General features: G+C 43.1%; 1 protein-coding gene across 1 annotated transcript in view; it reads left to right on the forward strand.

Annotated features, from left to right (window-relative positions):
* NPSR1 (neuropeptide S receptor 1) overlaps positions 1-15,953 on the forward strand; it is a 90,554-nt gene that overhangs the window by 49,713 nt on the left and 24,888 nt on the right. Inside the window, exons 3-4 of the mRNA XM_053409553.1 lie at positions 9,750-9,853; positions 10,752-10,845. Of these exons, the coding sequence (XP_053265528.1) occupies positions 9,750-9,853; positions 10,752-10,845 (198 nt within the window). The remainder of the gene's footprint in view (positions 1-9,749; positions 9,854-10,751; positions 10,846-15,953) is intronic.

Consider the following 15,953-nt stretch of genomic DNA (forward strand, 5'->3'; position numbering starts at 1 on the left):
ATTTTTGACAGTCCTCAGATCCGTCAGCTCATCAGAGATCCAGAGTTCGGAAACTCAATGAACGAAGTGGAACTGGAAGCGTGGAAGGCATTTGTTCTGGTAGTGAAGAACTTTCTTGGCAACAATAAGGCCAGAAACTACGCAGAACTTGTCAACAACATGCTGACTGCTTTCAGAAACCTGGGCTGCAACATGAGCGTCAATATGCACTACCTATTTTCACATATGGACCAGTTTCCTTAGAACCTAGGTTCAATGAGTGACGAGCAGGGAGAGAGATTCCATCAGGACATGAAAGAGATGGAGACCAGGTATCAGGGTCGCTGGGACGCAGTCATGATGGCTGACTACTGTTGGACTCTGAAGAGAGACCTCCCTGCTGCTGAGCATTCCAGGAGTTCCAAGAAACGGAAGTTCAAGCCCTGAAGTTTGAAAAATGGTGAAGCAACATGCAATTTACGTGTACTTACCTTTATCAATGCCCACTATTCAGTTTACAGTAAACCTGACCTGATGGAGAGAAACGGATGCCATTTCCTGATTCAGCAGTGCAAAAATACCCTAAATCAGTTGTAGAAATCTAGACAACATTCAAAAAGTTAAAAATTGTTGCCCAGTGTTTCCTCCTGACCAGAAGCATGGAGGAAGCTGAGGGAAAGGGACAGAGCATGGAGAAGCAGCCAGGTGCATGGAGACAAGAGTTCTCTGTGAGAACATCAAGTTGCTATGAGACAGAAAATTTGACGGGGCTACTCTCAGTCTCTTCCTGTTTCCATGATGGACCACTGGTAGATTTAAGATCCAGCACAGATGTGGATCTCAACTTCATTGAGAGCTACTGCAAGCTCTTGCAGACTGTCTCTCCCAACACCAGCAACCTCAGGCCCTACAACAGGCAGGGGAGCCTCTGTTGGCAGTTGTGCCATCACTGTTGGGGGAGGCACACTCCTGCCATGCCCATATTATAATGTGTACTGCTGATACCTAATGCACTGGAGTATTATGAGAGGTAGTGATGTATGGAAGTGAGAGATGGACCATAAAGAAGGCTGATCACCGAATAATTGATGCCTTTGAATTATGGTGCTGGAGGAGACTCTTGAGAGTCCCATGGACTGCAAGAAGATCAAACCTATCCATTCTGAAGGAAATCAGCCCTGAGTGCTCACTGGAAGGACAGATCCTGAAGCCGAGGCTCCAATACTTTGGCCACCTCATGAGAAGAGCAGACTCCCTGGAAAAGACCCTCATGTTGGGAAAGATTGAGGGCACAAGGAGAAGGGGACGACAGAGGACGAGATGGTTGGATAGTGGTCTTGAAGCTACCAGCATGAGTTTGACCAAACTGCGGGAGACAGTGGAAGACAGGAGTGCCTGGTGTGCTCTGGTCCAGGGGGTCGCGAAGAGTTGGACACGACTAAATGACTAAACAACAACAAATTATGAGAGGAGTGCCTGCTCCTTTACCATGTGGGAAGGATCGCCAGTCTGGAAAGTGAATGCAGATACCCATGTTCTACCTAATACCTGATATGGTTGGCATCCGTCTGTCTCAGGAGACAATGAAGGATTTCACCTTTGGGGGTGAAGTCAAACTGTTGGATCCATGTTCTACCAAATACAGTGGTACCTCAGGTTAAGAACTTAATTCGTTCTGGAGGTCCGTTCTTAACCTGAAACTGTTCTTAACCTGAGGTACCACTTTAGCTAATGGGGCCTCCCGCTGCTGCTGCTGCGCTGCTGCCGCACGATTTGTGTTCTCATCCTGAAGCAAAGTTCTTAAGCCGAGGTACTATTTCTGGGTTAGCGGAGTCTGTAACCTGAAGCATCTGTAACCCGAGGTACCACTGTACTCACCATCTACTATTCAGTGATCAGAAGACATCACTGCCTTTTCTACATTCAAATGCGTTGCTTATAATGGTCAATCTCATTTAGATATCTATTTGGACATATGGATTGCTTATATGAGTCTATATCAGGGGTCAGCAAATTTTTTCAGCAGGGGGCCGGTCCACTGTCCCTCAGACCTTGTGGGGGGCCGGATGATATTTTGAAAAGAAAAAAAATGAACTAATTCCTATGCCCCACAAATAACCCAGAGATGCATTTTAAATAAAAGCACACATTCTACTTGTGTAAACACACACTGATTCCCGGACCGTCCACAGGCCGGATTTAGAAGGTGATTGGGCCGGATCCAGCCCCCAGGCCTTAGTTTGCCTTTTGGTCTACTGTATATGTTTAACACTAGACTTGATGGGATGTTATTAATGTCAGCTGGTTATATTTGTGTCTCATTCTCTGTTTCATATTTCCAAATAAAAATTATAAAAAATTTGGATATATATATATATATATATATATATATATATATATATATATATATATAAAATGTGCATGATTACAGAAACAAGGACAACACCATATGACTTGTGGATCAAAACAACCTACATGAGCAATATTGTATCCACTCCAGTGCTTTCGGACTTAATACTCAAGTTCCCATTGACCTTTTTTCTTAATAATCACCAGTGCCCAATCTCATGTGCCTTATGAGTAATATCACTTACTTACTGGAGTTACTATGGCAATAGTTTGAACTTCAACCATTAAGTAGGTCCAGACATCAGTGTAATCCTATGTCAGATTCCTAAGTGCCTCTTCCTGCTTCTGTAATGGATTTACTCTAATAGTCGTAAAAAGGTTGCGGGATACAAGTGCTTTTCTTATTCTTTTCTCCAGTGTGGGAATAGAGGGAGGGAGTTTTGGGTTTGGAAAACAGTACGGGGAGATGGGGCTTAATACAACTCCTACAGATGTAAAATCGGTAAAGGTTAAGTGGGTGAAGGATTTTGGTTACAATATACAAATGAAGGGATGGGGAAATTTATGGAGAAGGGAATTGAAATCACGGCTTGCTTCACTATAAAAGAAAATTTTATGAAAATGCTATACAGGTGGTACATCACCCCCAGCAAGCTGTACAAAACGTACAGAATTAACTCAAACTTATGCTGGAGGTGTAAGGAGGTAGAGGGCATGATGTACCACATGTGGTAGGGGTGCAAAAAAATAAAGAGTTTTTGGGAACTTATATACAATAAATAAAAAATAAAAAAATAACATTTAATTAAAAAAAACCCCTGAAATCTTCCTATTAGGCATAATGGCATCAGACATCCCAAGGAAAAATCTTTTAGTGTTCAACAATGGCAGTGAGGATGCTGATTGCCAAGGGATGGAAAAGAGATAAAACTCCATCAAAAGTAAAAATGCTTGAATACATGGAACTTGCATATATGACGGAAAAGATCAGAGATTGTTCAACCCAAAAATTCAAAAGGAAATGGGAAATCTATAGACAATATTTAAAAGAACAGTGACCTCAGATTAAAAACTTTCGAATGCTTCAAATTGATTAAGGTACAAAGAATGCAAACAAGATTTAATAAGGATAAAGTTTATTGGAAAATAGAGGCAAGTAATTAAGAAAACAAAGAACCCATATCAAGGAAGTCGGAAGTGGATGGATTATTCTTGTGAATTTGTGATGTATTGTTCTATTTTGTATTTTGTTTGTAAGAGACGTGTTGTTCTTCTTTTGTTTCATTTTCTTTCCTTTTCTTCTTTTTTAAAGCTTTCGTTGTGTGTGTGTGTATGTGTTGATTTTAAACCAAAAAGGATACACACACACACACACACACACACACAACTCCTACAGGTTCCATTTAAACAGTTCAATCTCACCCATGGACGTGTGCAACCCATTTCATTTGGGCGAAGCCACAGGTAATGCCATCGTACTGGTGCTCTACTACAACTGAGCAGGGGGCAGCCCATGCACGTGCCTCTAGTGGTGGATCCGACCCCCCACCCCACCCCCACCCTGGCATTGTGCCACTGCCAGCCTCACCAGAACTCCTTCTGCCAATGACATTGCTTCTGTCCTCGTCACTGCATTGTGACGGCAGCAAAAACACAGTCTCACCTGTGGACACAGTTGCACACAGTGATGGGATGAGGGGCAGGGAAGAGACCTGCATCTGCAGGGGGCATTGGCACTGGGGCAAAACATCTCAGGCCGGCCCTGCAGAGGGGCATCGACTACCCCTTTTGGGATAACATAGCAAAACAGTAACACAGTAAGAATTTACAACATAGCTGGAGCAAATTTATAAATTACTTGAAAGAAAGTTGTAAACACCTAAAAACATTTGTAGCATTAACGTGAAATGTTTTGTAATGTGGAAAGAAGGAGCTAATTTACAAATGAAAGGGTGATTGTTAAATGATTATATATGGTAAAGAAGTGATTGTAGAAATGTGATAAATATGTTAAAATAGTAGGAAAGTCAGAAAGAGTGACGGAAGAAAGTCGTTACTCGTTTGGAGTAGTGATGTAAGCTCGAGATATGTATAATATGTATGATAAAATGAAATGAAATATGGAAAACTCAATAAAAATCATGATTAAAAAAAATTAACAACATAGCAAAATAAATAGCATCCAATAGCAAAGATAACACTTAATCTTCTCCCTTGATTTATTCCCTTTCCCTTAATGAATACGAATATTACTGATCTCTGTACACTTAAAGAAGGCGGCAGATCTGCCTTTGGGAATTTCATCTGCTCTCATCTCTTCTTCCCCTTTTGACCTTTGGGACTGCAAAATTAATGAATTTTACTGGTTATGGACAAGCAGAATATAGCTGCATATTATCTATAAAGCTTATATAATACTGCAGTATTCTACCATTTTAAAAAAAGTTGATTCCCCCCTCCTTCGATATCTATTTGAAATGTCAAAGAAATAATTCCTTCTTTTCCCCTTGCTCAGCTTATAACAATGCTTCTCGTTTCCCTCACCCAACACGATGTTCTTGTTTTAAAATGCAATATTGTGTTCAGTCTGTGTTAATGTACACCATCAAATCATACTATTAGGAGACCAAAAAACCACCCCTATTCAGACGCACCAATTTTAAATAATTTTTCCACCAGAAGAGAGTCCACTGGCAACATTCTCTGCATTAGCATAATAGTGTGTTCAAATCGCCTAGCAACAGAAGCAGAAAGCTCAGGCAGCACAGAGTCCATAATCGTAGCTGTGATAATATTATACATAGGAAAGCAAAAAAGTTGGTTGTTTTGTTTTCCAAATGGAAGATTGCTGTGTTTTCAACATATTTAGATGCATAAATCGGAGGAAAGGGGAAAGGCCCATACAGGGACATAAAATATGTAAAGTTGATTATTTGTATCAGAACCTCAGATGCACTGATAGAACAATGCCAGCATTTATTTCAAAGTTTTTCTTATTTAAACACAAAATGTGTAATTGGAGAATCATAGGGCACACAATACATTAAACCAGGAGCAAATAAAAATAAATAAAAAATAAGTTCCCTCCTTTTGCGTTTAGTTCTGCAAACCTTGGGGTTACCCCAAGCCCAGGGGCAGTGCATCCCATTTTGCCACCTGAAGCAGAACAGGAAGGTACTACAGCCTTGCCACCCCACCGGGCCCCACTGCATCCTCCTGCCTTACCAGGGTTGTGTAGCAGCACCCATGAAGCAGCAGCAGCAATAATAATAATAATAATAATAATAATAATAATAATAATAATAATAATTTATTATTTATACCCCGCCCATCTGGCTGGGTTTCCCCAGCCACTCTGGGCGGCTTCCAACACAACACTAAAATACAATAACCTATTAAACATTAAAAGCTTCCCTAAACAGGGCTGCCTTCAGATGTCTTCTAAAAGTCTGGTAGTTGTTTTTCTTTTTGACATCTGCTGGGAGGGTGTTCCACAGGGCGGGTGCCACTACCAAGAAGGCCCTCTGCCTGGTTCCCTGTAACTTAGAATCATAGAGTCATAGAATCATAGAGTTGGAAGAGACCACAAGGGCCATCGAGTCCAACCCCCTGCCAAGCAGGTGAGGGAACTCTGGCTTCTCGCAGTGAGGGAACTGCCAGAAGGCCCTTGGCGCTGGATCTCAGTGTCCAGGCAGAACTATGGAGGTGGAGACGCTCCTTCAGGTATACAGGACTGAGGCCGTTTAGGGCTTTAAAGGTCAGCACCAACACTTTGAATTCTGCTCGGAAACGTACTGGGAGGCAGTGTAGGTCTTTCAAGACCGGTGTTATATGGTCTCGGCGGCCGCTCCCAGTCACAAGTCTAGCTGCCGCATTCTGGATTAGTTGTAGTTTCTGGGTCACCTTCAAAAGTAGCCCCACATAGAGCGCATTGCAGTAGTCCAAGCAGGAGATAACTAGAGCATGTACCACTCTGGCGAGACATACAGTGGCAAGATCTCAGAAGATTTCACTGTGAGCTGCCGCCATGGCTGCCACCCCTTTTCCAGCAGTTACAGGAGGATTCAGGGAGGGTGGGGCACCCATTGGGTCGCTGCCTCTTGGTGTTCCATCACCCAACGCATCTACCTCAGCCTACTGCATGGCTGGGCCAAACCTGCCCAAGCCTTCTGTTACCTCCCTTTCCCTCCCTTAGCTGCCAAGTTTTTTTGAATCACAGTTGCCCTGTTTGCAGGGTATGGAGCTGGCTAATAGAGGAAGCGATTTCAGCCCAAGCATTATAGCTTATTTTGTGAGGGGACCCAGTCAGAGAAAGATGCACGCAACAAATTCCTGTATGCATCGTTGTTGTGGCTAGGTGTCTTCATCTCTATGCTCATCTGGACCAACTGAATTGGCAGGGCGTGTAATTTGATGCATTTGAGGACCACTCCTTATTTCAGGGCTAGCGAATGTGATGCCTTCCATTTGGTTTTGGACTCCAGTTCCCATCAGCCAGTGTTCAGGAATGATGGGAGATGTTGTCAAACAACACCTTGGAGGCATCCCATTGGCTCTGCCTTACTGACTGTATTTGACTAGAGGAGGGGTGGAATCTAAGTCCTAAGCTTCACTGTAAAGACACTATGAAGGACACAGTCCTTTGAGACCGTCTGCTGAACAGCTCCTGCTGGAATGAGCAGGAGTGATAGAAAAACACACCCTTTCTCTTTCTTAGTTGCCTTTCACTCCACAGGAACAGGTGGAGTGGAGCAATCCTAGTTTATTGTGGCCCAATTAACCCTGAGATAGGCAAAAGTAATTAAGCCAATGCCTTTCTCAGTCCCTCTCAGTGAGTTTCCTCAGTCTGTAACTCACAGAATGGCAGGAACATCTTTAATTACTGACCCAGAAATGAGATGAGAATGTATTTCTAGCAACACTCGTAATTCTCTGCATTGGAAGTCAATCAAATTCAGTCCGTCCTCCTTTAAAAATGCTACAACAGGTACAATAGTTCACCACAGTCCTCTTCAGCTAGGCATTTGGCTGATTAACAGTCTATGCCCTTTGAATTTTATTTTATTTTATTTTATTTTCAGAAGGGAGAGGGGTTATTGGTTTGGTTTATTCTTTTTTATGTACTTTGTGGTTTTATTCTGTGTTTTATGCTGTGAAATGCGCTGAGAACTTCCAATTCAAGAATAAGTAAGGCAACCATCTTTTATTGCCTTCCTCAAACACAAAAGAAAATGTCCCAGCACACAAATCATTTTGAGTGATCATGCAAATTGTGATGTTAAGTGTCTTAAAAGCCTCAGTTCCAGGCATATCAAAAATCTCACTTTGCAAGTTTTGTCACCAATTCCTTCGGGTCAAGCACTGATGCTTGGGAATGCTCCATCAATAGAGTTGCCAAGCCAATTAGTCTCTTTTTGCAACACTGTAAGTTTTCATAAGTTTGGGCTTTGAGAAACTGTGTTCAGAATATAAAATAAAAGTAAAATGTCATAGGATTTTATAAGATAGAACAAAACCTAACCAGTATAAAACTGCATCCCTCTGAGGTCTGCGGCTGCCTGGTTGACCTAATGATGGTACCAGCCCTGCCTCTGTGAGGGATAAACTAGAGTACCCAGAATTCTTCAAGGAAAGAAAGTGTTTTGAATGTGTGTTAAAGGTATACACAGCCTCTTGCCTCTTATTAAGTTGTTTCCTCTAAAGAGCAATAACTCTAAGGCAGTCACTTATCTTCATCCAGCTCTAAAAATGCTGTGGGACTACAGGATTGTAACCATGACCTATTATGGTGTTCTGTGTAGCATACTTTTCATGATCCTGCTGTTATCCGAAGCAAATAACAGCTCCCCGCTGCCATCACACGTCAAACAGGTACATTTTGTCTAACAGGTTAGCAATCAACTGACCAGCTATCCTTCATATTAAAGGTCACTGAATTCAACTGACGTCCCTTATTACAATTACATTCTTTGAAATGAAGACTGTGGCTCCTGCAGTTTCTGTTAGTTTTGACACTTTGGTTTGGCAACGAAAGATTAGAAATCAAAGCTGGCCCAAACAACTGTGTGTGGATGTGAACATATTCTTTCCTCAGAAGCGAGGACAGTTCTATTCTGGCATCAATCAAACACAATTCAAACACAACAGCGTCACACCTATGATTTATCTATCTGTGCTAAATCTGCAAAGTGGCACACAGCTCACACTCTCTCTTTAACTCTTGTTTTAAATCTCCTACAATCCCTGTGTTTCACTGAGAGCCTGGCAGCGGTTAGGGATTTGGTGCAGGGGAAGCACCAGAAGTTGAGGTCCGAGCGGCAATTTACGCAGCTGCACTCCAGAAATGAACTGCGTGTGGTAGAGTTTATGAAGCCCCTTTCCAAAAGTAGCCCAATATCCTGTCCCAATTCAGCTTCTGGTGTAAGAGCATCTTCGTTTAAAACTCCCAGTGTGCTTTTGTATCCCCAGAGGACACTCTAGATTTAGGACATAGAACCTTTTCTAAGCTGAGAGCTGTGTTTTCTTTTGAGGGCCGCATGTCAGTGGGGCATGAGGCCAGAGGCAAAAGTGGGTGAACATTAGATCCTGACTGAAAATCAATGAACTTTAAGTGGAACAGAAACAGCCGCTAGCACTGTTTCTCAGCTACAAGCCCAGGTAAGGTTTCCAGGTGCTCAAGTGTTTCCTGAACTTTTAGAGTCTAAGCCTTGTTTTCAGGAGACCTGTCAGGTGTTATAACTCAGGTCAGTTGGTTAGAGCATCGTGCTGATAATGTCAAGGTTGCAGGTTCAATCCCCGTATGGGACAGCTGCATATTCCTGCACTGCAGAGGGTTGGACTAGATGATCCTCAGCGTCCCTTCCAAATCTTTGATTCTATGACAGCAGCTGTATGTGTGTTGGAGGCATACATCCCCACCCCGTCCACCTCTGACTTGGCTTCATAGAGTAGTCAGATCTGAAGATGCTTTGTAAGTCTGGGATAACCAACCTCATATAACAAACATGAAAGGGTTAATACCATAGATACTCTTCTGCCAGACTTAGCTCACCTTGGGAGGGGCTAGGTAATCAAGACATTGTTCCCCTAGTCTACCGGACAAGCTCAACACATGTCTGGAGGTCTGAGCTGAGCCAGCTCAGACCGCATGACTCTTACAAACTTCTCTTGAGTTCCTACACCAATCATTTAGGAACTCTCACCACTGTAACTAAGCCAGGTTTTACTGCCTATGCAATTTTTTTCTGAATGCTGTATGGAAAAGTACTTATTAATCTGAGCACTTATTTTATCCCATGGCAGCTACCACCCACTGATCTCCACAATCGCAACAGGTGGGAATAGGATTGAAGACGATAATGGCATTGTAGCAGCTGCTTTTTTCCTTCCTTTCTAACTGTGCCTTTTTGTATTTTTAATAGATTGTTTTACAGGCCTTATAAATATAATGACTGATATAATTTGGCGCTTCACTGGAGATTTCATGGCCCCTGATCTCGTCTGCCGAATTGTTCGCTATCTGCAGGTAGGAGAATAGATAAATGTCTCTCTTGACGTTTCTTGATGTACTTATTCCTTAGCTTAACAATTTGCCTAGGGCGGGGGGGGGGGCAGAAATCACTCTGTTTCCAAGAAGGTGGTTGCACGAAAGCAGAAAAAAAAGTTTATTCTGCGTATCAGTTTTGTTACACAATAGCCAAGTCATCTTTGTCCCAACCGGGCCTTGCTGGTGAACCAGATGGGGCTGAAAACAGGCACACACAGTCACTGAGTCCACCTGTGCCTTCAGTTATGGTGGACCTGCTCCTTCTAGGGGAGTGAAATCTCATTCAGGTCAGGCTGCCTCTCCGCCTCCCAGACACAAGACCCCAAAACCCATAACACATTTGTTTTTTCAGGATTCAGCTTCAGTTTATTGCCCCACATCCAACCCATCACCACCAACAACCACTGATCTAACACCTCGACTGCTTCTCCTGATCCATGTGGACAGAGAGATAGAGCTGGGTGCCATCTGAATATTGACAACACTTCACTCTAAATCTCCTAATGACAGCTCCCAGAGGTTTCATACAGATGTTAAATATCATCTGGGACAAGCTGATAGAACCCTGGAGGACATCATGGGGCAGGACACCCCATGACTACTTTCTGGAAATGGCCATGGAGATAGGAAGGGAATCAATGAAACACAGTCCTGCTAACCCTCACCCCCTTGAGACGCTTGAGAAGGATACCATGCCCAACAGTCACAACAGCCCCTGAGAATTGGGCAGGGTCCCTCTCTGCCATCTTTCTCCCAAGCCATACAATCATGGCAGCTTCAGTGCCATGCCCAGCCCTAACACCAAAATGGAATTGAGCCAATGCTCTGACGACCCATTTCCCTCCAATAAATGGTCACTTCTTTCTTTCTGCTCTAGGTTGTACTTTTGTATGCTTCAACCTATGTCCTGGTCTCACTAAGCATAGACCGATATCATGCCATTGTGTATCCAATGAAATTCTTCCAAGGAGGTAAGAGATTTATCCCACTCCCATGTTACACACACACACACACACACACACACACACACACACACACACTTTGTGCAACAACTTCATTTTCAGAGCAAATATTTTACTGCTATGAATAATGCAATAGACTCGTTTATTAATTCCTGTTCTTAGACCCCCTTGCCATTTTTCAAATATCTGTGGTGTTGGCCTTTGGCATTTTACAACCACTATTGCAATCATGTCAGATATCTGACTTAATGAATATCTTCCTTTTTTCTTACTCTGGTGAGAAAGGGCCATTAGGCACCCAAAAATTAATAAAACGATAAAATGTTTGAAAACTATGCCTGGTGGAAATTCAGTGGGGAATTCAAAAAATTTAATTGGTTTGAGCCCCTGAAACTTAAATCATGTCATTTAAAATGTTGTGGGACTTCCATTTATACCAGTGAAATGCTTCATAGTATTAGTTTAAAATAAAGTAAAAATCTGTCTGTGTAGGAGATATAAAAGGTAAAGGTACCCCTGTCCGTACGGGCCAGTCGTGTCCGACTCTGGGGTTGCGCGCCCATCTCGCTTAAGAGGCCAGGGGCCAGCGCTGTCCGAGGACACTTCCGAGTCACGTGGCCAGCGTGACGAAGCTGCTCTGGCGAGCCGGCACCAGCGCAGCACACGGAAACGCCCTTTACCTTCCCGCTAGAAAGCGGTCCCTATTTATCTACTTGCACCCGGGGGTGCTTTCAAACTGCTAGGTTGGCAGGCGCTGGCACTGAGCAACGGGATTCGAACCGCCGACCTGACGATCGGCAATTCCTAGGTGCTGAGGTTTTACCCAAAGCGCCACCCGCGTCCCTGTGTAGGAGATATAGGCAAATGATATTTTCCAGTGTCAGTAAAAAACTGCAACCGGAACTTTGCAGGACAGTGGAAGGTTTGCTATTAGGAAGACAACTAACAGAGTGGTTTTTAAATCTGGAAAAAATGCTCTGCAGAGAAACATTTAGGCAAGACTTAATGTTATTCTGAACATTGACTGCTGATGAAAACAGCATCCCCCACATCACATTATCCTAAAGAATGTGAACATTCTTGTGATTGTGGCACCATATTATTGACTGTGTTGTGGCATCCAATTATGTTTATGTGCTTGCCAAGTCGATTTTTACTCTGCCCTTCAGCCAAGGAGCTCGGGCTAACACACACAGCTCTCCCCTGTTTACTTTTGGTGTGGAGGAAAGGCAGGGAAATACAAAATGTGATAATGGCACATGAATGAGACTGTTACACCCCACCCCAATCTTCACAGCAGCGTGAGACCTCAGGGGTTCCAGGCACGCTTTACTCATAAAGTTCTGTGTTTCCTTTGGGGAAATTGTAGCCTTATTGGAGTTCACCGATTGGGTCTGCATTGCTCCCGGGAGGGAGGAAGGAAGTCAAATGACACCGAAGGTTGGTTCAGAGAAAGAGTTCTTTATTTCTGCTCTCCGGAGCAGCAGAAAGGCACTTGCATGGTCAGTCCACAGCAAGTCCAAAGAAAGAGAGATTTCATGCAGTATATATATCCTCCAGGCACCCTCTTCCCCCCTTCCGCAGGAATGCAGGCACGTCAGCTTATACACGCAGGTTGACATCACAGATGTTCCTGCTCCGGTACTCTTAACCATAAAAGGGTTTTCCTTCCTGTATTCCTGACCATAAAAGGGTATTCCTGTTCCTATATTCTTATCTTGGAACAAGAGGTCACCAACTCCAAGAACATACTCTGGCGCTGTTCCCGGACTAGGTCTGTGCGTCAGAGTGTGGTCAGGACGTAAGATAAGACCTAGACATGTCATCCCTACTCCACTGGAACAGCCAAGGTCATCCATTGCTGTGACTGATAAAGGAGAGAGCTTTGTTTATACAGCTGTGTTCTTGTTATGCATTTGCTCAACAGCTCAAGTTTATGCATTTTAGAAATGCTAAGAAGAAAAGGGGGGGTTGGGTCCTGTTTCAAACTGACTGCACAGAAACCCATTCCTGAGCAGAAACTGTGGTGTCTTTATGATATATGGTTTATTTACGCACACACATATATATAACCCGAGCCTGCAGTTGAGGGGTTCAGAACATTGCCACCCCAAAAAGGTCTTGATTTTTCCATAGCCGCAGCCCAGATTTCAAGCAGAAATCAAAACATGCTTCAAAACATGCCTCTCACCCTCTCTCCCTTTTGCTGAATATTGCCAGTTCTTACATCACTGCAAAAACTCCATCCCAATATTCTCCTTTTTCTCCAATGAGGGACCATTTGCCCTCTGGCACAGAGCCGCTCCCTTGGTCCCAGCCAAAGACTCACCAAGCTGGCTCCTGACTTGTATTTTAACATGCTAAATTCAATGTCTGGCAGCAGTGGGTGACCTTGGGGTCTCAAATTTCAGGGGTGCCCTGTGAGATGCCAATATTTGGTGCCCCTTCCTCTCGCCTTCCATTCTGCATCATAGTTGCAGGCCGGTGCTACCCAGGCTCCATGCCCTAAATCCCCCTCTGTTGGCACTCTGGAATTAGAAGGGGACTCCAGGCCCCACAAACCTTTTAACAATACTATACATTGCATTAAATGAATCATAATTGGGGATTTTGTGTTCTGCAGAACACTGGAATTGCAGGCAGTGGTGAATGGAAGTAGGTTTTTAAATAACATTTGTTTGTTTGTTTGTTTCAACAATTTATATACCAGTTACTCACAGTCATCTCAAAGCAACGTGCAGAAACTTCTCTATAAAATTCAGAATTCAGTTGAAATGCCTGCTGGAATAAAAACAAACAAACCCCATTCACTGAGATCATTCACTGAGCTACTTCCGGTCGGCGCCAGCGTTTAATGGCGGTCTCCTGCTGAGCTCCGCTCAGGGAGATGACTTCACGAGTTCGGGTCCGACCGCTACGGCGAAGCGGGGACCCCTAAAATCACAGGCGCGGAAGCCTGTGAACAAGGAGACTCGGTGGGCACCTGAAGCGCCCCCCGTTACTGCGAAGGAGCCTTTTTAAAGGCTCCGGAGCGGCATCGGGTGAGAGCGCGGTGCTGAGAGTCGCTACCCAGCCCGTGGAGTGAAGCCGCGTCGCCATAACGGAGAGCGCTGATTCCTTCCTGGCATTTGGATTTACAAACTACCCGTGAGTAGGATTGGGAAACCTTCGGGATCTAAAGTAAAAAACCTAAAAATTCGGCCGAAAACGGGAAAGAGCTAAAATAAGGAAGTCTGCCTTTCCCAGACTGCATGACAGCTAAAGTAACGACATACAAGCTGCAATTTGACGGAAGATAACTTTATTACCATTTAACCTAGACATTGAACCTGAACCTCCCCCCTTAGCAGCAGGAGCGGGGGGGGGATGAATTTGAACTAGTATTACCTGCTGGAAAGAGGTGAAAGGAAAATTTCTCCACTGTTTTAAACCCTTGGGAAAGGACTGCTTTAAAAAAGGATTAAGTCACCGGGACTGGAAACTGTCATCTGAGATTAGATACAAAGTTGGTGCATTACAAGTTTGATACAAAGTTGAGACTTTATTTGCTACTGTTGGGAGCCTGGCTGAGGATACAAATTGACAGCTCTTTTAGTGGAAAGTTACTAGAAGAGTTGTGGACATTTTTCTTTCTTTCTTTCTTTGTTTCCCTGTACCTTGAACTGTGAGCTGCTCCCTCTAGAGGGTTGAGGAAAAATTTAATAGTGTAAAGAGCAAGTCAGTGGAGTTTTCCATTTGGAAACAATTCCTGTGGGAACGACCTTGGGACATGAGTGGCCAAGAAGATGAGATAAAAACAAGAGCAAAAACAAAAATTGCACAAAGGAAAAGAGGTTCCATATCAGGCTTAGCCCTTGCAGGGGTAGAAGGGCAGGAAAAAGGGATGGAAACAGTGACACAAGCATTATTAAAAATTAATGAGTCATTAGAAGCTTTGACCAAGCAAGGTACAGAAAATTCTAAACAATTAACAGAGTTATCAGAGAAGCTTGATTTGAATACTAAAAGTGTTGCATCTAATACAGAGACTATAAATAAATTAATTGAAGAAAATGTTGTAATCCGTAAGACTGCTGAAGAGGCAAAAATCATAGCTGAATCCACGCAAGTAAAGTTAGAACCTGTTTGTAAAAAGCTGGAGGAGCATGAGGCGGCCCTGTCCTTAATAGATCTTCAGAGAAAGGAGAGGAACTTGAGACTGAGAGCTGTTCCAGAAAGTGAGCAGGACAATTTGGCAGAGTTCCTCACAAAAGAATTTTCGGATTTCTGGCAAGTGAGTTTGAAAGAGGAGGAATTCAAGATAGTTACGGCCTTTAGACTGGGCAGAAGACAAAATAAAAAGAATCCAAGGGACTGCCTGATAACTTTGAGATCTAAGGAGGAGAGAGATAAAATACTAAATTTACAATACCATAGATCTCTGGAGATTGAAAATTCCTTTGTGCAGATCTATAAGGACATTCCTAAATATATCTTGGAAGCGAGAACTCACTATAAGGACCTGACCACCTTGTTGATGAAGAATAACATAATATACAGGTGGGAGTACCCACAAGGCTTGTCTTTTAACTACAAAGGGAAAAAAATCAAAATAAAAACAGTGCAAGATAAAGAACAGTTTTTGGAAAGAAACCAAGAGGACCTTGTGAAGGGAGTGGTGGACCTGACTACTGAGGCAAAGGACTTAGCGGATATATCGAACCTGACATTTGGACTTCAAACTCCAACAAAGGAAGAACAACTGCTGGGGGCGGTTGGAGGAGTAACCAAGTAAACAACAATATGGCCCTACAATTTTTAAGTTGGAATTGTAACGGTTTGAACCTTCCCAGAAAAAGACGTGAGGTTTTTCATATTTTAAAAAAAGAACAATTGGATTTGATCTGTTTGCAAGAAACCCACGTGACTAGAATACACAGAAAATTGCTTGTTAATAAAAGACTGGGACAGGAATTTATCGCATCAGACAAAGTGAAAAAAAGAGGAGTGGTGATTTATGCTAAGGAAAAATTGGCCCCTAAGTTGATGTTTAAAGATGAACAAGGAAGATACCTGGCAATTGAAATACAAGTCCAAGGAGAAAAATTATTGATAATTGGGATTTACGCCCTGAATGA

Source organism: Podarcis raffonei, chromosome 12 (genome assembly GCF_027172205.1).
Source record: "Podarcis raffonei isolate rPodRaf1 chromosome 12, rPodRaf1.pri, whole genome shotgun sequence".
Lineage (NCBI taxonomy): Eukaryota > Metazoa > Chordata > Lepidosauria > Squamata > Lacertidae > Podarcis > Podarcis raffonei.